General features: G+C 45.7%; 1 protein-coding gene and 1 long non-coding RNA gene across 7 annotated transcripts in view; one reads left to right on the plus strand and one right to left on the minus strand.

Annotated features, from left to right (window-relative positions):
* The window catches only part of LOC115150503 (inositol 1,4,5-trisphosphate receptor type 1), a 169,048-nt gene that overhangs the window by 137,874 nt on the left and 8,395 nt on the right, over positions 1-22,779 (plus strand). For all 6 annotated transcript variants that reach the window (XM_029693870.1, XM_029693871.1, XM_029693873.1 and 3 more), the window contains 8 exons: positions 252-444; positions 1,460-1,582; positions 4,445-4,620; positions 5,491-5,655; positions 6,941-7,130; positions 7,539-7,634; positions 10,747-10,880; positions 14,956-15,121. In XM_029693870.1, the coding sequence (XP_029549730.1) occupies positions 252-444; positions 1,460-1,582; positions 4,445-4,620; positions 5,491-5,655; positions 6,941-7,130; positions 7,539-7,634; positions 10,747-10,880; positions 14,956-15,121 (1,243 nt within the window). The remainder of the gene's footprint in view (positions 1-251; positions 445-1,459; positions 1,583-4,444; positions 4,621-5,490; positions 5,656-6,940; positions 7,131-7,538; positions 7,635-10,746; positions 10,881-14,955; positions 15,122-22,779) is intronic.
* LOC115150506 (uncharacterized) lies at positions 14,596-17,361 on the minus strand. The gene is made up of 2 exons (XR_003867116.1): positions 16,965-17,361; positions 14,596-15,063 (listed from the first exon to the last, which is right to left on the minus strand). It is a non-coding gene; the product is annotated as an uncharacterized LOC115150506 (long non-coding RNA).

The following is a 22,779-nucleotide window of genomic DNA, read 5'->3' on the forward strand; positions in this document are numbered from 1 at the left end:
ATGTATGTGTTATTATAAAAACCTAAATGTGTACCCCTTTGGATCCCCAGGACCAGGATTGGGAAACACTGCCGTAGAGAGATTTCAGTTCTTCTAAATCTGAGGCCTAATGGAATGCTCCAAGCCTGGGGCTAAATTACACTGTCCAGGCACACTCGTGCTCCCCAACCTGGGGCCTAAGCTGCTGGTACACACTATTCCTATGGTGTTGAAATTGACTGAGTGTGTTCCTGTGTGTGTCCTCCTCTCAGATTGTGCGTCATGACCGCACCATGGAGGAGATAGTTTTCCCCGTGCCCAACATCTGTGAGTTCCTGACTTGTGAGTCCAAACTGAGGGTGTATTACACCACAGAGAGGGACGAGCAGGGCAGCAAGATCAACGACTTCTTCCTCAGCGCTGAGAACCTCTTCAATGAGATGAACTGGCAGAAGAAACTACGAGGTAGCTACATTAGCTCTTCAAAATGGCCTCTCAGGAGGGTTTTACTAATTGATATTCATCTACTTCCTCTAAAATGTTACTGCATTAACTTGATGCAGTCTTAATAAAAAATATAAAAGCTGTGTGTTATGCCAAAACTTCCTAGTGATCTAATGACGTGACCCAGAGGAGCTGAGGAAGGGTTTTAATGTTGCTGTCGCAGGGCTAGTGTTAATAGAGCCAGTATCATCCTAACTCTGTGTGTTTTGGCAGAGGTTAGTGTTTCACTATTACACCTCTTCTTTCCATTGTCAGTCTGTCAGTGGGCTGTAGGGGCTTTCCACTACATCTGAGCCGTGAAACAGTATGAATCACAACTGAGAGCACAGCGCACACAGACACACACATTTACAGTCGCACACACTACACACACACACGCACACACCCATTGTGCATCCACAGAGACACATGCCCACACACTTCTCTGTCACTGTCAGACAGAAAGAGAAAAAGTCCCTTGTCTATTTTCTATTTTCCAATAAAACCAATTTAAAAAGCGACACAGAATAGCGTCTATAAACAGTGCCAGCATGCCAGATTGGCTGTCAGCTGTGGGGAGGGGAAAAGACAGCCAGCTTCAGTAGAGGAAAGGTTACAGTGAGATGTCTAAAGGTCGCGTTCCTCATGGGTGTCTAGTCCTAAACCAACATGAACAGCAGAGACATTCAACTCCCGCTGCCTTTGTGGTTCTTTCCTCCCAGCTTAAACTTCTAATAGAAATACATAAAGACATTGCACACTTACAGTATGAGGCACTGATACTCTGTATCACACAGCTTCACACACCACTGCCCTCCAGCTATGAGTACTGCACGATATACTGAGCCTGCTGTGAAGTATCATACCAAATAAGGAAATGTCCAATAGATTTGCTGTTATTGGTAAAATGTGTAATGTCAAGTTTATTTCCCATTGTCTTTTAAAAATGTTATCTTTCTCTCGCTCTCCCTACCCCTTCCCTCCCTGTCTCCTCTAGCCCAGCCTGTGTTGTATTGGTGTTCCAGGAACATGTCATTCTGGAGTAACATCTCCTTCAACCTGGCCGTCCTCATGAACCTGCTGGTGGCCTTCTTCTACCCCCTGGAGGGGTTGCGTGAAGGTCAGTCACATGTCAGCAACCGTCAAGCTTTCACCTTTAACCCCTCCCAAAGCCTTGACCCCTTGATTGTCAAGCCACAGTCAAAGCTAACCCTGGACATCAGGGTATTTCATTGACTTTCAAAGTTAGAACGTGGGTTCAAGCTGTAGCTATGTCCTTTTCAATCTGATTGTGGTATTCATTCATTCTGTCAATGCAGGTGGTATTGGTTTAAGAAAACCGTTGTCTACGTGTACCTGGTCACTAGGGACATCATATCAATACTCTTCCCTGTATACAAAGGAGTTTTAAGAGATTTCTGTTTTTTTTGCTGTTTCCATTCTGGATTCTTTCATGTGTGTTGATGCCATGGTCTGTTTATGTGGGCGCTCCGGCCCCTGCTCTGTTCCCTTCAGAGCCATCAAGCATGTTTGTAAATCCCTTTGAAGTGCTGGTGTAGAACATCGGGTCAGAGGATGGTTGCGTGAGTCGCACACACAACACTGAGGGCTGAAAACAGGAAGAACAGAGGATGGCTCAAGTCTTTGTGATATGATCCGGCCCAGTTGCACTGTATCACATAGACTTCTACATGTATCTCAGTGCAACTGGATGGCTGCAATATTTTTCTCTCTTTTGTGCGTTTTATAGGTGTTCCTCTACTTTTGCATTATGGAACATTATGAGTACACAATAACTGTGGAGCATTTTGTTAAAATAATTGACAATGGACTGATGTGTTTATATTACACTGTGTTCTACACAGTTCTGGTTATAGAGGCTTATTTAGATAACACATTATTTCCTTAATTATGCATCACAAATTGTACTCACACTCAAGTTAAATATATTGTACAATTTTGTATGGGGGGAAATTGTATCTGTGTAAACACAGGACAATAATAGTATTAGCAATGAGTATTTCAATGTGAGGGATTGACGCTATACATATACAATATTGCCATATGCTAACTTCATTACCTGTGTGTGTGTGTGTGTGTGTGTGTGTGTGTTTCCCGCCCTTCGGTACAGTAGAGCTGTGTGAAGGGGGTGAGATGATCATGTGAGGCCCCACATACCTTTGGCCTGGTTCAGCAATTCTGTTTATTGCTTTATTACTAAGGGCCTCCATATCCTACCACCCCCCTACCCCCGCTCTGGAATGAGGGATAGAAATGAGATAAGAGTGCTCAAACTAGATCAGTGTGTGCCGCTGCCTGCCTGTTGACGAGTAGGAGCTTATGTCACTCAGGACCCCACACACCTAGCCTGACACGACACATACAGTACACTCGCCTGCAGACACTATACATTAAGCTCTTCTCACACATGCACTACTTTCACATCATGCCTGTATTTCTCCCTCCGCCCCCCAACACGCCTCCAGCAGTGCATGCAGACCCCAGACAGTCAGTCCATTCCTCATGAATCTTTCAGCAGAGTATTTTTAAAGATGGCAGTAGTTATGTAAGTGTCACCTGTCATGTGACCTCTACAGGGACCAGACATGAAGGGGGATTACTGTCCTCTCTCTGTCTCTCTCTCGCTCTCTCTCGCTTTCTCTGTCTCTCTGTCTCGCTCTCTCTCGCTTTCTCTGTCTCTCTGTCTCGCTCTCTCTCGCTTTCTCTGTCTCTCTGTCTGTCTCTCTCTCGCTCTCTCTCGCTTTCTCTGTCTCTCTGTCTCGCTCTCTCTCGCTTTCTCTGTCTCTCTGTCTGTCTCTCTCGCTCTCTCTCACTTTCTGTCTCTCTCTCGCTCGCTTTCTCTCTCTTTGTTTCTTCCCTAGTTCTACCCCCCCCCCCGCCTCCTATTTCTTCCTGCCCCCCCCTAGCACATGCCTGCCTGCAGTAAGCCCCTGGTTTAGTGACTGGGGACGGTTACAGAACCAAGTTGTGTAATTTATTGCATTATTCTTATGTGGAAGTGGGGTGTGTAGGCTGACATGGTGGGGTGTGTAGGCTGACATGGTGGGGTGTGTAGGCTGACATGGTGGGCTGTGTAGGCTGACATGGTGGGCTGTGTAGGCTGACATGGTGGGCTGTGTAGGCTGACATGGTGGGCTGTGTAGGCTGACATGGTGGGCTGTGTAGGCTGACATGGTGGGCTGTGTAGGCTGACGTGGTGGGGTGTGTAGGCTGACGTGGTGGGGTGTGTAGGCTGACGTGGTGGGGTGTGTAGGCTGACGTGGTGGGGTGTGCAGGCTGACGTGGTGGGGTGTGCAGGCTGACGGGGTGGGGTGTGTAGGCTGACGTGGTGGGGTGTGCAGGCTGACGTGGTGGGGTGTGCATGCTGACGTGGTGGGGTGTGCAGGCTGACGTGGTGGGGTGTGTAGGCTGACGTAGTGGGGTGTGCAGGCTGACGTGGTGGGGTGTGTAGGCTGACGTGGTGGGGTGTGTAGGCTGACGTGGTGGGGTGTGTAGGCTGACGTGGTGGGGTGTGCAGGCTGACGTGGTGGGGTGTGTAGGCTGACATGGTGGGGTGTGCAGGCTGACATGGTGGGGTGTGCAGGCTGACATGGTGGGGTGTGCAGGCTGACATGGTGGGGTGTGCAGGCTGACATGGTGGGGTGTGCAGGCTGACATGGTGGGGTGTGCAGGCTGACATGGTGTTGTGTGCAGGCTGACATGGTGGGGTGTGCAGGCTGACATGGTGGGCTGTGTAGGCTGACATGGTGGGCTGTGTAGGCTGACATGGTGGGCTGTGTAGGCTGACATGGTGGGGTGTGCAGGCTGACATGGTGGGGTGTGCAGGCTGACATGGTGGGGTGTGCAGGCTGACATGGTGGGGTGTGCAGGCTGACATGGTGGGGTGTGTAGGCTGACATGGTGGGGTGTGCAGGCTGACATGGTGGGGTGTGTAGGCTGACATTGTGTGTATCCTCCCTAGGTACCCTGGAGCCCCAGCTGTCTGCCCTGCTCTGGTTGGGTATGTTGGCATCGTTGGCTATCGTGGTGGCCATGCCCCAGCACCTTGGGGTGCGCACCCTCATCATTGCCACCATCCTCCGCCTCATCTTCTCTGTGGGCCTGGAGCCCACCCTCTTCCTGCTTGGAGCCTTTAACGTACGTCTTCTTTGGGAAACGTGTGTGTTTGACTATATTGTGGTCCGACATTAAGTCTTAATTTCCATGTTCTCCAATGTCAATCCAGATGGCCTTGCTAGCCCTTAGCAGCCCCCCTCTCTCCTCATGCCCCCCTCACACCACATTCACCCACACACCCTGTCCCCATGTAGACCTCCCTCACGCCCCAGCCCATACCCACTCCAGTGCCCATTCTACCTATGGCGTAACCCCCTGGCCCGACTCCCTGGCTGGCCTGGCACGGCCTGAGTGTGTGGTCGGTCGGCTGTGAAATGCGTCACTAGACGCTGGAGGCTGACACCACCCTTGCAGCTGCCCAAAATTCCCTGGAACTACCCCTTATACACGGCCCGCTGCCCACTCCCCCTATGTCCTCAACTGGCCCTTTTGCATTCCTCTCCTCCCTCGGTCTCCCCTCCCTCCCTGTGGCTGGGGGATAGATAGCGATCCCACTTCCATCTACTGAACCCCAGAACTACTACAACTCCTACTATACTGCTAAGAACAATCCACTGCTAGTCCATGAAATGCTTGTCCTGTAGGATCACATTGTGTCTGATGGTCATCATGGAATGTCATGTAGTGCATGTCCTATGAAAATATTCACATTTGATGCATAGAAAGACAACATATAGGCCTTGTTATAAGCACGAATTAGCCTTTTTCTGTCTTTAACAAGTTATACAGCATAATGGCTGGATACTTTAAGTTAAGCGTTACCTCACATTCCATTATTGGTCAGGTCTCCCTTGTGAAAGAGGTCTTCTGACCTCAATGGGACTTCCTGGTTAAATAAAGGTTAGATAAAATAATAATGCTAATAAATATGAATGTCTCCTGTCCCTGCAGGTCTGTAATAAGATCATCTTCTTGATGAGTTTTGTGGGGAACAAAGGGACGTTCACGCGAGGCTACAAGGCCATGATCCTGGACGTTGAGTTCCTTTACCATCTTATGTACCTCATCATCTGTAGCCTGGGGGTCTTTGTTCATGTCTTCTTCTACAGCCTACTGGTATATTTACATATATATTCTGTATATTAATATATATGGCTGCTGGTGAGCACACAGTCATACTTAATAGGAAACTATCTAGCAGTATAAGCTAATGTTGGTAGAAACCTCAATGGCCAAACGCTCTGGGTCAAAAGCCTTGGGTGTGGCTCTGTGCACAGTCTCAGGACATATTTAAGGCAGACACACACACACAGACAAACAGACACACACAAACAGACAGACAGGCAGGCAGACAGACAGGCAGGCAGGCAGGCAGATACACAGACAGACAGACAGACAGACAGACAGACAGATACAGACACACAGACATACAGATACAGACACACAGACATACAGACAGATACAGACACACAGACACACATACAGACAGATACAGACACACACACAGAGAGAGACAGATACAGACACATACACACAGAGAGACAGATACAGACACATACACACAGAGAGACAGATACAGACACATACACACAGAGAGACAGATACAGACACACACACACAGAGAGACAGATACAGACACACAGAGAGACAGATACAGAGACACACACACACTCATACAGACACACACACACACAGAGAGACAGATACAGACACATACACACAGTGAGACACATACAGACACACACACACACAGAGAGACAGACACAGACACACACACACAGAGAGACAGACACACACACACAGAGAGACCCATACAGACAGACACATACAGACACAGAGACACACACACAGAGTATTTAAGGACAGGGGCTTTTAACAAAAAGGAACTGGCTCAGGTTGTGTTATGTTATTGTTGTTGGGGAGTTTGGGTGTGGAGTGATGCTTGCTGATGTTTTATAATGTGTCAGGCGTACTGCATGTGCCAGAGTCTAGATGTTTTCTGTTCGGTATCTAACTACAAGGCCCAGCGGCTGCCAATGCAGAGCAGCAGAAGATGTCCACGTGAATGACAGGATACTGCTGTTATGTAAAGTTATAGGTGTCGTAGAGAAAGGGACTGGAAATCTGTTTAGGAAAATAGAACAGCTATGAAAGGAGCCATGTAAAAAGAGGAAATTAATTATCCAAATGATTCTATTTTTGGACAAATATATCAATCCCCCCCCCCCCACACACACAAACCTTCTATTTCCAAACTAGACAAAAATACCTCTTTAAAGGTCAGAAAAAAGTAATCTTTCCAAACAGAAAAAACAAGAAAATCCAAGAAAATCCTTTTCTGTCTTTCGTTCTGTTTCTACATTAGGTCTAGCTATAACTCTGTGTTGTGTCTCTTGTGCAGCTCTTTGACCTGGTGTACAGGGAGGAGACTCTACTGAACGTGATAAAGAGTGTGACCCGTAACGGTCGCTCCATCGTGCTGACAGCAGTGCTGGCTCTCATCCTGGTCTACCTGTTCTCCATCGTGGGGTACATCTTCTTCAAGGATGACTTCATCCTGGAGGTGGACCGCATCCCCAACACCACTCTGGGTGAGGACGAGTAGGAGACCATAGAAGTATTACTTCCTGCTTTACTGCTGTGAGGGAACTCAATATGGCATAATTGATGAGAATTGGGATGCCCGTTAATTCAATGGAGACCAGGGGATATTTATTAGGCTGGTCCCAGATCTGTTTTTGCCATCTTGCCAATTCGTCAACTCCGACGGAGTTGGTAAAACAGCACTTGGGCCAGGCTAGATGTTAATGATCTGTTGAGAGGAAATCATTTTTTCACGGCTTACTGAGTTACACAGTCACACAATAACCAACGTCCCTCACACCTTGGACTGCTGTAATATATAGTACAGGGAACACAATAGAATATTGTTATGTGGAGGTGTTGTTCTTCCAGTTGTAATTAACACATGTTGCTAACTAACCTGATGTCTCTTGTAGAGAACGGGGTCAGTATGCCCAATAAGCTGGTGTCTGATGGGATATGTCGGTCTGAGAGTGGAGAGAACAACTGCACCGCAGAGCTTCAAGTGGATGGTACAGTACAGTACAGTACAATACTCCAGCAAACTATACAATAATATTAATAATCTATGGCCGCCTGCAAAGGTTTGTCAACCAAAAACATTTCTTAAAGGCCTTTTATCAGATTATTGGCATGTGATCATTATCAAGGCTGCTTGCCTGATGCTCACCTTGAATTTAATTCCGCTGTTCTCGCTACATACATTCAGTCTGAAACTGCCATCCTAGAAGTCATTTTTTTTACTTCAAAATGAAAGGCGTTGTACAAAACAAATTCATTAGCGATAGGTTAGATTTGTTAGAGACGATCCAATCAGAGTATCAAAGTTGATAGCGTCATCATGTAGGCCGGCTCTGGCCCAACCCATTGGTTTCTGGGACCAATCAGAATGGTCAGAATGTGTTCATTCTAGAAATCATAGGGGAGGGGTGCAAATCCAGACTCATCGTGAAGAAGAAACGTCAGTTGGCAGGAGTGATGTGGATGGGTAACCAGGCAAAGCTACTGCAGCACTAGACTGGCCTGAGGCTGCAGGGGAAACGTGCTGACCATTCTGTCTATCATTCCATGTGTCACAATGCTGCCATTGGCAAGGACATTCTCACCTTTATTGTTAAGGCTAGGTAGCAGGTTCTACCAACAAAATATAATCTAGGACTGGTACCTGACCTGTTTTGAATGTTACACACTGAGTCAAATGTAATGGAGACTGTTGTACATTTACATACGAGACATGACCGCCTCATTCACCTGATAACCAGTGAGGTGGGAAAGCACGCATCCATAAACATTCCTGTGTAAAAGGAAGTTGATGTGTTTTCTTGTGTACCAAATCTGCCAGATATTGCCGTTGTGGGGTAGGTTTTCATTTTGGAAGTGGGTTTCTCATTTGATTGTTATAGGAAGCAGGCTTTACTGACAAGTTTCTTAAATACCAGCCCCTCATATCATGTTTTGGATAGCCTTGGATATATGTGCAAGTTGGTTGCACTGATATTTGGCATTCTTGTCCACGTACATACAGTGGGGGGGAAAAAGTATTTGATCCCCTGCTGATTTTGTACGTTTGCCCACTTACAAAGAAATGATCAGTCTATAATTTTAATGGTAGGTTTGTTTGAACAGTGAGAGACAGAATAACAACAAAAAAATCCAGAAAAACGCATGTCAAAAATGTTATAAAATGATTTGCATTTTAATGAGGGAAATAAGTATTTGACCCCTCTGCAAAACATGACTTAGTACTTGGTGGCAAAACCCTTGTTGGCAATCACAGAGGTCAGACGTTTCTTGTAGTTGGCCACCAGGTTTGCACACATCTCAGGAGGGATTTTGTCCCCCTCCTCTTCGCAGATCTTCTACAAGTCATTAAGGTTTCAAGGCTGACGTTTGGCAACTCGAACCTTCAGCTCCCTCCACAGATTTTCTATGGGATTAAGGTCTGGAGACTGGCTAGGCCACTCCAGGACCTTAATGTGCTTCTTCTTGAGCCACTCCTTTGTTGCCTTGGCCGTGTGTTTTGGGTCATTGTCATGCTGGAATACCCATCCACGACCCATTTTCAATGCCCTGGCTGAGGGAAGGATGTTCTCACCCAAGATTTGAAGGTACATGGCCCCGTCCATCGTCCCTTTGATGCGGTGAAGTTGTCCTGTCCCCTTAGCAGAAAAATATCCCCAAAGCATAATGTTTCCACCTCCATGCCAGGTCGCAATTGTAAATGAGAACTTGTTCTCAACTTGCCTACCTGGTTAAATAAAGGTGAAATAAATAAAATAAAAAATGTTTGACGGTGGAGATGGTGTTCTTGGGGTCATGGGCAGCATTACTCCTCCTCCAAACACGGCGAGTTGAGTTGATGTCAAAGAGCTCCATTTTGGTCTCATCTGACCACAACACTTTCACCAGTTGTCCTCTGAGTCATTCAGATGTTCATTGGCAAATTTCAGACGGGCATGTATATGTATTCTTGAGCAGGGGGACCTTGCGGGTGCTGCAGGATTTCAGTCCTTCACGGCGTAGTGTGTTAACAATTGTTTTCTTAGTGACTATGATCCCAGCTGCCTTGAGATCATTGACAAGATCCTCCCGTGTAGTTCTGGGCTGATTCCTCACCGTTCTCATGATCATTGCAACCCCACGAGGTGAGATCTTGCATGGAGCCCCAGGCCAAGGGATATTGACAGTTCTTTTGTGTTTCTTCCATTTGCGAATAATCGCACCAAATGTTGTCACCTTCTCACCAAGCTGCTCGGCGATGGTCTTGTAGCCCATTCCAGCCTTGTGTAGATCTACAATCTTGTCCCTGACATCCTTGGAGAGCTCTTTGGTCTTGGCCATGGTGGAGAGTTTGGAATCAGATTGATTGATTGCTTCTGTGGACAGGTGTCTTTTTTTACAGGTAACAAGCTGCGGTTAGGAGCACTCCCTTTAAGAGTGTGCTCCTAATCTCAGCTCGTTACCTGTATAAAAGACACCTGGGAGCCAGAAATCTTTCTGATTGAGAGGGGGTCAAATACTTATTTCCCTCGTTAAAATGCAAATCAATTTATAACATTTCTGACATGCGTTTTTCTGGATATGTTTGTTGTTATTCTGTCTCTCACTGTTCAAATAAACCTACCATTAAAATTATAGACTGATCCTTTCTTTATCAGTGGGAAAATGTACAAAATCAGCAGGGGATCAAATACTTTTTTACCCCTCACTGTAGGCTTACCGTACGTGGCCTTCAGATTGCAGGCCTGTCTAAGACTAAAACAAAGCAACTGGTGAGGTACTGCTCTGTTTCTGCCTTTATCGGCAGCCTAGCTGTGTGGAGAAGTGGCTTTTTGTTTCCTTAAGTGTCATTGTACATTTTTACATTTTAGTCATTTAGCAGACGCTCTTATCCAGAGCGACTTACAGTAGTGAATGCATACATTTCGTAATTTTTTTCTTCTCCGTACTGGTCATTATAACCAAGACATTTGAAATGTTTGTATCCTTTGTGTTATGTGATTTGTGGATTCAAATGAATTATTTAAAGTGTCTCTGTGTGTGTGTGTGTGTGTGTGTGTGTGTGTGTGTGTGTGTGTGTGTGTGTGTGTGTGTGTGTGCTTAACCCTCCTACCTGTCCCTCAGACTTGTTGGAGGACATGGAGGATGGCAAGGAGCGTACATGTGACTCTCTGCTCATGTGTATCGTCACTGTGCTGAGCCACGGCCTGAGGAGTGGAGGGGGGGTGGGAGACGTCCTGAGAAAGCCCTCCAAAGAGGTAAACACACAGACCAGACCCCCACCAGCACACTCTGGAGAGAACAGAGCCCCTATTCACAAAGTGTCTCAGCGTAAGACTGCTGATCTAGCAACAGTTCAGCTTTTTAAATCATGAAGAAGAAGGACCTGATCCGAGACAAACACATACTTTGAGATTTTCTGAATACAGTTCCAGACCCAGTCAGGCCCATATAGAGTTCAGTATCATCTGTAGAGTTGAGCTGATGTTTATAGCAATACATATTTTCCTCAGAATCATTCCAGCTGTTTGGCCTCCTCCCTGTGTGGAACTTGGTAAGGTCTGGAAATACACTATATATACAAGAGTATGTGGACACTCCTTCAAATTAGTGGATTTGTCTGTTTCGGCTACACATGTTGCTGACAGGTGTATAAAATTGAACACACAGCCATGCAATCTCCATAAACAAACATTGGCAGTAGAATGTCCTTACTGAAGAGCTCAGTGACTTTCAATGTGGCACCGTCATAGGATGCCACCTTTTCAACAAGTCAGTTTGTCAAATTTCGGCCCCGGTCAACTGTAAGTGCTGTTATTGTGAAGTGTAAACGTCTAGGAGCGACAACGGCTCTGCCGCTAAGTGGTAGGCCATACAAGCTCACAGAACGGGAGCGCCGAGTGATGAAGCGTGTCTGTCCTCGGTTGCAACACTGAGTTCCAAACTGCCTCTGGAAGCAACGTCAGCACAAGAACTGTTCATTGGAAGCGGGTGTCTATGGCCGAGCAGCCGCACACAAGACTAAGATCACCATGCCCAATGCCAAGCGTTGGCTGGATTGGCGTTAAGCTCGCCACAATTGGACTCTGGAGCAGTGGAAACGTGTTCTCTGGAGTGATGAATCACGCTTCACCATCTGGCAGTTCGACAGGCGAATCTGGGTTTAGCGGATTCCCGGAGAAAGCTACCTGCTCGAATGCAAAGTGCCAACTAAAGTTTGGTGGAGGAGGAATAACGGTCTGGGGCTGTTTTTCATGGTTCGGGCTAGGCCCCATAGTTCCAGTGAGGCGGCAGGTAGCCTAGTGGTTAGAGCGTTGGACTTGTAACCGAAAGGTTCCAAGATCGAATCTCCGAGCTGACAAAGTAAAAATCTGTCTTTCTGCCCCTGAACAAGGCAGTTAACCCATTGTTCCTAGGCCATCATTGAAAATAAGAATTTGTTCTTAACTGACTTGCCTAGTTAAATAAAGGTAAAATTAAAAAAAAAATTTAAAGGGAAATCTTAACGCTACAGCATACAATGACATTCTAGACGATTCTGTGCTTCCAACTTTGTGGCAACAGTTTGGGGAAGGCCATTTCTTGTTTCAGCATGACAATGCCCCCGTGCACAATGTGAGGTCCATACAGAAATGGTTTGTCGAGATCCGTGTGGAAGAACTTGATTGACCTCAACTCCATCGAACACCTTTGAGATAAATTGGAATGCCGACTGCGTGCCAGGCCTAATCGTCAAACATCAGTGCCCGACCTCACTAAAGCTCTTGTGGCTGAATGGAAGCAAGTCCCCACACCAATGTTCCATCATCTAGTGAAAATCTTTCCCAGAAGAGTGGAGGTTGTTATAGCAGCAAAGGCAGGACCAACTCCATATTAATGCCCATGATTTTGGAATGAGATGTTTGACGAGCAGGTGTCCACATACTTTTGGTCATGTAGTGTAGGTTTCCTCTGAACTCCGTCAGACCACAGATGATGACATAGAGCCTCATAGAGAAATGTCTACTCATGTCTTAAACCGGTACACAAACTGGGAACCTCCTAAGAAGGTCATTTGACCTGCAGCCTATATTTGATATGAATGGCAGTTATTTTCTTTTTTTTTACTTTAAAAAAATAATAACTTTAACCAGAAACTTTTAAATCTAACTTTTCAGAAGTTTTACAAATCAATCTTTATTTATACAGCACATTTCAGACATGGAATGCAACTCAATGTGCTTTACATGAAAAAACTAATAAAAAATGATGAAAATAAAAATAGAAAAATGTACTACACAACAAACATAACATAAAAAACTAAAGAATGACACAAACTAAAGAACTAAAAAGGAAAAGCAAAGCTAAAAAGAATCTATTTTAAATATGTCCAAAGTGTTCGCCCCCCCTCAGGTTCTCTGGCAGGGGGCATAATAACTAAAGGCTGCCTCTCCATACCTCTTGGTCTTAGATAGTTAAAAGGCCAGTGCCAGAGGACCTGAGGGAGCTACTGGATACATAACCTAAAAGCATGTCTGACATGTATTGGGGTGCACAATCGTGGATTGATTTAAAAACCAATAGAATAATCTTAGAATGAATTGTAAAACTCGAAGGCAGCCAGTGCAAAGACCTTAAAAGCGGTGTAATGTGTGCTCTCCATCTGGTCTTGGTCAGTACCCGTGCTGCAGCATTCTGGATGTTTTGTTGTTGACCAATGGCTTTCTTGTGTAGACCAGACAGGAGAGTATTACAGTAGTCAAGCCTGCTTGTAATAAAAGCATGGATGAATCTCTCTGTATCAGCCTGAGAGAGAAACGGCCGCACCTTGGCAATGTTCCAAATGTGGTAAAAAGCTGTTTTGGTCACATTCCTGATGTGTGATTCAAAATTTTGTTCATAATCTAAAATAACACTTAGGTTTTTTACCTGCTCTTTTATCTGTATTGCTTGTGAATTAAAATGTGCGGCTAGATTATCTCTCTGCTTTGTCTCCAACAATAAATACCTTGGTCTTGTCTTGATTTAGCTGGAGGAAGTTGTGAGCCATCCAAGTATATAAATCACTAATACAGTCTAATAATTTATCCGTGGAGCTAAAATCCTCTGGTGACACAAAAATGTAAAGTTGCCTATCGTCTGCGTAGCAGTGAAAACCAATGCTGTGCGTTCTGATGACCCTCCCAAGGGGTAACATACTGTATATAAACTGAACAGTACCGGACCCAAAATCAAACCTTTGGAATGCCAAGTGATATGTTATGTTCACCAAGGGTGACACTCTTGACCGGTTAAATAGGTCCTAAACCAATTTAGAACTGGACCGGAGAGGCCAACCCACTTCTCCAGTCTGTCCAGAAGGACATCATGGTCAACCGTGTCGAATGCAGCACTTAAATCTAAGAGTACAGAGAGCAAAATGTTTTCGGTGCAAAACTTTTTAAATCTTTGCCCATAAAGCTGTAAAATACTTGTATTAAAATATGTATAAAGAGGTGCTTGACGAGAGAAGAGCCTGTATACGGTGCCCGACATTTCAGCCTGTTTGCGTAACTGTTTCTTGTGGTCGTAACTGTGTGACATCTGGCCGCTTGCACCTGTGTTCTTATGTTTCAAATCAACACACATGATTCTGGGCCGATTAGGCTAAGCCCCTGCTCATAACCAATGGCCCCTGTTCTGCCTTTATGTAAAAACCAGGGCCGTGTTCAATATAGTCACCAAATGGAAGGAACAGGGAGGGACTACCTGGACCTGTCCAATAAGAGACAGTCATTTCCACCTTTCATTGCAAAACATTTTCAGTTGTGTACCCAAATAAACAGGCCACGCTATCTCTCTGACCCAGGTCACTTCATCATATGTCAGCCCAGTATGATACAAGGCCGGGCCCCACTTTTACTGTCTAACATTTGGCTTTATTCTGACCTTATTGTCATTGTGTTATATGTTCTGTGTGTTATTTCTTTGTGTTACATGTGCTGTATGTTATTGTTTTAAATGTTATATGTGTTTAATCCACAGGTGGGCAACTCCATCCTGAAGGGTCAGAGTGTGTCCAGTCTACTACTTACACACCTAAATCAACTAATACTGCTTTACATTGTTTTCATTTATTTGATTGGTTAACTAAGTTTATAGGCTGAGCTGTTAGTGGTGGGTTGGACCAGAAATCTGTTGGTCATCTCTGGTTTAGTCTGTACACCCCACACTTTGTCACTTTCTACTCAAAGTACCAACAATAATAGCTATAGTGTGGTACCGTACTGTATATGTTGTTACCTGGAGTTTATAATGCTTTATAATGTGTTATAACCACTCCTCTCCCTCCAATCCCCCTTTCTCTCTTTGTAGGAGCCTCTGTTTGCGGCCAGGGTGATCTACGACTTGCTCTTCTTCTTCATGGTCATCATCATCGTCCTCAACCTTATCTTCGGAGTCATCATCGACACCTTTGCCGACCTGAGGAGTGAGAAACAGAAGAAGGAAGAGGTCCTGAAGACCACCTGCTTCATATGCGGTGAGAAGACATAGCTGCCCTGTCTCTAGCCTGAGAAGTACAGAACTACTAGTCACATAACTGGGGTAGCCATGTATTCTGAAGAGTTTTTCAGTTGCTTAGTAGAAAACTGGCATATCAATGTAGGTTTGTTGTATTTTACAAGATATGGTTACATGATATTTCATCTGGATGGGTGTCACCTCATGAGTAAGCACACGTCCTGAGTATGACAGGAGTATGCAGGTAGTGCACACACACCCTCCTGAGTAAGCACACGTCCTGAGTATGACAGGAGTATGCAGGTAGTGCACACACACCCTCCTGAGTAAGCACACGTCCTGAGTATGACAGGAGTATGCAGGTAGTGCACACACACCCTCCTGAGTAAGCACACGTCCTGAGTATGACAGGAGTATGCAGGTAGTGCACACACACCCTCCTGAGTAAGCACACGTCCTGAGTATGACAGGAGTATGCAGGTAGTGCACACACACCCTCCTGAGTAAGCACAAGTCCTGAGTATGACAGGAGTATGCAGGTAGTGCACACACACCCTCCTGAGTAAGCACACGTCCTGAGTATGACAGGAGTATGCAGGTAGTGCACACACACCCTCCTGAGTAAGCACACGTCCTGAGTATGACAGGAGTATGCAGGTAGTGCACACACACCCTCCTGAGTAAGCACACGTCCTGAGTATGACAGGAGTATGCAGGTAGTGCACACACACCCTCCTGAGTAAGCACAAGTCCTGAGTATGACAGGAGTATGCAGGTAGTGCACACACACCCTCCTGAGTAAGCACACGTCCTGAGTATGACAGGAGTATGCAGGTAGTGCACACACACCCTCCTGAGTAAGCACACGTCCTGAGTATGACAGGAGTATGCAGGTAGTGCACACACACCCTCCTGAGTAAGCACACGTCCTGAGTATGACAGGAGTATGCAGGTAGTGCACACACACCCTCCTGAGTAAGCACACGTCCTGAGTATGACAGGAGTATGCAGGTAGTGCACACACACCCTCCTGAGTAAGCACACGTCCTGAGCTTGATCTCCTCCTATGAATGTTAGTTTACTGTTGTCCTTCCCTCTTTTCTCCCTATACAGTATCTCTCTTTCCTCCCCTTTTCTCTAGAATACTGAATCATGGCGGCTTCCTGCCTGCCCAGCACTCCTTTCTTCTCTCTCAGCCAGTCAGGTTGTGGGCCACAGTGGGCAGCAGACGTATTAGTCCAGGACCTGTACTCACATAGTAGGATATAGGATCAGTTTTCCCTTTTAAATCATATTGAATAAGAGGTGGGGTGGAGGGTCCTCGATTAGCACTCCTACCATTATACTTTTTTGAACAAGGCCCTGGTCTGTTGCCGGGTTAAGCTGTATGTCTGTGAAGGTGGTCTATGACTCACACACGTTACATAAAGCCTGATCGGGGGGGGGCATGGCACCGTCGTCATGGTTTCATGTGGGAACTGAGGCAAAGAGGAGATGGGAGCGAGATTAGAGGGATTGTCTCCCATCACAGAGAAAGAGATGGTTCTTCAAGCCACTGACTTTGTCCTCCTCTCAGCCCCTACTACAGTTAAAGTCTTGCCTTTGTGCCTCTTCCAGTACATTCGGAACTATTCAGACCCCTTGACTTTTTCCTCATTTAGTTATGTTACAGCCTTATTCTAAAATGTATAACATTTTTGTTTTCCCTCATCAATCTACACACAATACCCCCAATCTACACACAATGCCTACATACAACACTTAATGTTTTTTTTTTATGTGTTCCTGTTAGTCAGAATATGTTAAGTGTTATTACATACAGCCGGGAAGAACTATTGGATATAAGTGTGACGTCAACTTACCAACATTACGACCAGGAATACGACTTTCCCGAAGCGCACTCTTTGTTCGGACCACCACCCAGGACATTGGATCTAATCCCAGAGGCCGACACAAAACAACGTCGCCGCAGGAGAGGTAGACAGCGGCCTCCTGGTCAGACTTCGAAGGCGTGCACACCACCCACCGCTTTTGAGCATATTACTCGTCAATGTCCAGTCTCTAGACAACAAGGTGAACCAAATTAGGGCAAGGGTTGCCTTCCAGAGAGACATCAGAGATTGTAACATTCTCTGTTTCACGGGAACATGGCTCACTCGGGATATGTTGTTGGAGTCGGTACAGTCACCGGGTTGATTCATGCGTCATTCCGACAGAAACAAACATCTCTCTGGTAAGAAGGAGGGCGGGGGTGTATGAATCATGATTAACAACTCATTGCGTAATCATAACAACATACAGGAACTCAAGTCCTTTTGTTCACCTGACCTAGAATTCCTTACGATCTAATGCTGACCACATTATCTCCCAAGAGAATCCTCTTCGATTATAGTCACAGCCGTGTAAGGTTTTGAGAATGACACAAATATTAATTAACACAAAGTTTGCTGCTTCAGTGTCTTTAGATATTTTTGTCAAATGTTACTATGGAATACTGAAGTATAATTACAAGCATTTCATAAGTGTCAATGGCTTTTATTGACAATTACATGAAGTTGATGCAGAGAGTCAATATTTTCAGTGTTGACTGATGTCAGCCCATTCTTGCATAATCAATGCTTGGAGTTTGTCAGAATGTGTGGGGTTTTGTTTGTCCATCCCGCCTCTTCAGGATTGACCACAAGTTCCCAATGGGATTAAGGTCTGGGGAGTTTCCTGGCCATGGACCCAACATATTGATGTTTTGTTCCCCGAGCCACTTAGTTATCATTTTTGCCTTTTGGCAAGGTGCTGGAAAAGGCATTGTTCGTCACCAAACTGTTCCTGGATGGGTGGGAGAAATTGCTCTCGGAGGATCTGTTTGTACCATTCTTTATTAATGGCTGTGTTCTTAGGCAAAATTGTGAGTGAGCCCACTCCCTTGGCTGAGAAGCAACCCCGCACATGAATGGTCTCAGGATCCTTTACTGTTGGCATGACACAGGACTGATGGTAGCGCTCACCTTGTCTTCTCCGGACAAGCTTTTTTCCGGATGCCCCAAACAATCGGGAAGGGGATTCATCAGAGAAAATGACTTTACCCCAGTCCTCAGCAGTCCAATCCCTGTACCTTTTGCAGAATATCAGTCTGTCCCTGATGTTTTTCCTGGAGATAAGTGGCATCTTTGCTGCCCTTCTTGACACCAGGCCATCCTCCAAAAGTCTTTGCCTCACTGTGCGTGCAGATGCACTCACACCTGCCTGCTGCCATTCCTGAGCAAGCTCTGTACTGGTCGGTGCCCCGATCCCGCAGCTGAATCAACTTTACGAGATGGTCCTGGCGCTTGCTGGACTTTCTTGGTCGCCCTGAAGCCTTCTTCACAACAATTGAACGGCGCTCCTTGAAGTTCTTGATGATCCGATAAATGGTTGATTTAGGTGCAATCTTACTGGCAGCAATATCCTTGCCTGTGAAGCCCTTTTTGTGCAAAGCAATAATGACGGCACGTGTTTCCTTGCAGGTAACCATGTTTGACAGAGGAAGAAGCACCACACTCCTTTTGAAGCTTCCAGTCTGTTATTCGAACTCAATCAGCATGACAGAGTGATCTGCAGCCTTGTCCTCGTCAACACTCACACATGTGTTAACGAGAGAATCACTGACATGATGTCAGCTGGTCCTTTTGTGGCAGGGCTGAAATGCAGTGGAAATGTTTTTGGGGGTTGCAGTTCATTTGCATGGAAAATAGGTACTTTGCAATTAATTGCAATTCATCTGATCACTCTTCATAACATTCTGTAGTATATGCAAATTGCCATCATACAAACTGAGGCAGCAGACTTTGTGAAAATTTACATTTGTGTCATTCTCAAAAATGTTGGCCACAACTGTATATCCCCCCCCATGCAGGTACCTTGATGACCCTCAAGGAACTTCACTGGACTCTATGTAATCTGGAAAACATATATCCTGAGGCTACATTCATTGTGTAGCTGGGGATTTTAACAAAGTTAATTTGAGAACAAGGCCACCAATATTCTACCAGCACATTAACTGTAGCACCCACGCGGGCAATACACTGGACCACTGCTACTCTAGCTTCCACGATGCATACAAGGCCCTCCCTTCGGCAAATCCAACCACAACTCTATCTTGCTCCTACCGTCCCATAGGCAGAAACTCAAACAGGATGTACCCATAACTAGAACCATTCAACACTGGTCTGACCAATCGGAATCCACGCTTCAAGATTGTTTTGATCAAGTGGACTGGGAAATGTTCCAGGAAGCCTCAGAGAATAACATTGATTTATACGCTGACTCGGTGAGTGAGTTTATAAGGAAGTGCCTTGGAGATGTTGTACCCACTGTGACTGACTATGAAAACCTACCCTAACCAGAAACCGTGGATAGATGGCGGCATTCGCGCAAAACTGAAAGCGCGAACCACCGCATTCAACCATGGAAAGATGTCGGGGAATATGGCCAAAAATAAACAGTGTAGATATTCTCTTCGGAAGGCAATCAAACAAGTGAAATGTCGGTATAGGGACAAAGTGGAGTCACAATTCAAAGGCTCAGATACGAGACGTATGTGGCAGGGTCTACAGGCAATTACGGACTACAAAAATAAACTTGTTAACCATCGCAAGGCTGCTGGCCCAGATGGCATCCCTAGCCGCGTCCTCAGAGCATGCGCAGACCAGCTTGCTGGTGTGTTTTCAGACATTCAATCACTCCCTATCCCAGTCTGCTGTCCCCACATGCTTCAAGATGGCCACCATTGTTCCTGTACCAAAGAAGGTAAAGATAACTGAATTAATGACTATTGCCCTGTATCACTCACTTCTGTCATCATGAAGTGCTTTGACAGACTAGTCAAGGATCATATCACCTCCACCTTACCTGCCACCCTAGACCCACTTCAGTTTGCATACCGCCCCAACAGGTCCACAGATGATGCAAATGCCATCACACTGCACACTGCCCTATCCCATCTGGACAAGAGGAATACCTATGTAAGAATGCTTTTCATTGACTACAGCTCAGTATTCAACACCATAGTACCCTCCAAGCTCATCATTAAGCTTAAGGCCTGGGGCCCCACAAGGGTGTGTGCTCAGCCCCCTCCTGTACTCCCTGTTCACCCATGACTGCGTGGCCATGCACGCCTCCAACTCAGTCATCAAGTTTGCAGACGATACAACTGTAGTGGGCTTGATTACGAACAACGACGAGCCTACAGGGCATTCAGTGTGGTGTCAGGAAAACAACCTCTCACTTAACAAACAAAACAAAGGAGATGATCGTGGACTTCAGAGAACAGCAGAGGGAGCACCTCCCTATCCACGGGACAGTAGTGGAGAAGGTGGAAAGTTTAAAGCTCCTGGGCATACACATCACGGACAAACTGAAATAGTCCACCCACACAAACAGTAGTGGAGGCTGAAGAAATTTGGCTTGTCACCTAAAACCCTCGTACTTTTACAGATGCACAATTGAGAGCATCCTGTCAGGCTGTATCACCGCCTGAAGCGGCAACTGCACCGCCATCAACCGCAAGGTTCTCCAGGGGGTGATGCGGTCTACACAACGCATCACCGGGAGCAAACTACCTGCCCTCCAGAACACCTACAGCACCCGATGTCACAAGAAGGCCAAAAAAATCATGAAGGACAACAACCAACCAAGCCACGGCCTGTTCACCCCGCTACCATCCAGAAGGCGAGGTCAGTACAGGTGCATCAAAGCTGGGACCGAGAGACTGAAAAACAGCTCTGTCTCAAGGCCATCAGACTGTTAAACAGCCATCACCAACACAGAGAGGCTGCTGCCTACATACAGACTCAAATCATTGGCTACTTCAATAAATGTATCATTAGTCACTTTAAATAATGCCACTTTAATAATATTTACATATCTTACATTACTCATCTCATATGTATATACTGTGTTTTATACCATCTATTGCATCTTGCCTATGCCGCTCGGCCATCACTCATCCATATATTAATATGTACATATTCTTATTCCAGCCCTTTACATTTCAAATCAAATCAAATTGTATTAGTCACATGCGCCGAAACAACAGGTTCACTTTACAGTGAAATGCTTACTTACGAGCCCCTAACCAACAATGCAGTTTTTTTTTAAAAAAGAAAAAAGTAACAAATAATTCAAGAGCAGCAGCAAAATAACAATAGTGAGACTATATACAGAGGGGGTACAGGTACAGAGTCAATATGCGGGGGCACCGGTAAGTTGAGGTAATATGTACATGTAGATAGAGTTATTAAAGTGACTATGCATAGATGACAACAACAGAGTACCAGCGGTACTCTGGGTAGCCATTTGATTAGGTGTTCAGGAGTCTTATGGCTTGGGGGTAGAAGCTGTTTAGAATCCTCTTGGACCTAGACTTGGCACTCAGGTACCGCTTGCCGTGCGGTAGCAGAGAGAACAGTCTATGACTAGGGTGGCTGGAGTCTTTGACAATTTTTAGGGCCTTCCTCTGACACCGCCTGGTATAGAGATCCTGGATGGCAGGAAGCTTGGCCCCAGTGATGTACTGGGCCGTTCGCACTACCCTCTGTAGTGCCTTGCTGTTGGAGGCCGAACAGTTGCCATACCAGGCAGTGATGCAACCAGTCAGGATGCTCTCGATGTTGCAGCTATAGAACCTTTTGAGGATCTAAGGACCCATGCCAAATCTTTTCAGTCTCCTGAGGGGGAGTAGGTTTTGTCGTGCCCTCTTCACGACTGTCTTGGTGTGCTTGGACCATGTTAGTTTATTGGTAATGTGGACACCAAGGAACTTGAAGCTCTCAACCTACCTGTTTCTGGGATAATGGTGTTGATGTTAGTGTGTATTGTTAAATCAAATCAAATTTTCTTGGTCACATACACATGGTTAGCAGATGTTAATGCGAGTGTAGCGAAATGGTTGTGCTTCTAGTTCTGACTATGCAGTAATATCTAACAAGTAATCTAACAATTTCATAACAACTACCCAATACACACAAGTGTAAAGGAATGAATAAGAATATGTACATATAAATATGTGGATGAGCGATGGCCGAACGGCATAGGCAGGATGCAGTAGATGGTATAGAGTACAGTGTATATACATATGAGATGAGTAATGTAGGGTATGTAAACATATTTAAAGTGGCATTGTTTAAAGTGACTAGTGATATATTTATTACATCCAATTTTTAATTATTCATGTGGCTAGAGATTTGAGTCAGTGTGTTGGCAGCAGCGACTCAATGTTAGTGATGGCTGTTTAACAGTCTGATGGCCTTGAGATAGAAGCTGTTTTTCAGTCTCTCGGTCACAGCTTTGATGCACCTGTACTGACATCGCCTTATGGATGATAGCGGGGTGAAGACAGTGGCTTGGGTGGTTGTTGTCCATGATGATCGTTTTGGCCTTCCTGGGACGTGGTGTAGGTGTCCTGGAGGGCAGGTGGTTTGCCCCCGGTTATGCGTTGTGCAGACCTCACTACCCTCTGGAGAGCCTTGTGGTTGTGGGCGGAGCAGTTGCTGTACCAGGCGGTGATACAGCCCGACAGGATGCTCTCGATTGTGCATCTGTAAAAGTTTTTGAGTGTTTTTGGTGACAAGCCAAATTTCTTCAACCTGCTGAGGTTGAAGAGGCGCAGTTGCGCCTTCTTCACCACGCTGTCTGTGTGGATGG

This window comes from Salmo trutta, chromosome 16 (assembly GCF_901001165.1).
Source record: "Salmo trutta chromosome 16, fSalTru1.1, whole genome shotgun sequence".
Classification (NCBI taxonomy): domain Eukaryota; kingdom Metazoa; phylum Chordata; class Actinopteri; order Salmoniformes; family Salmonidae; genus Salmo; species Salmo trutta.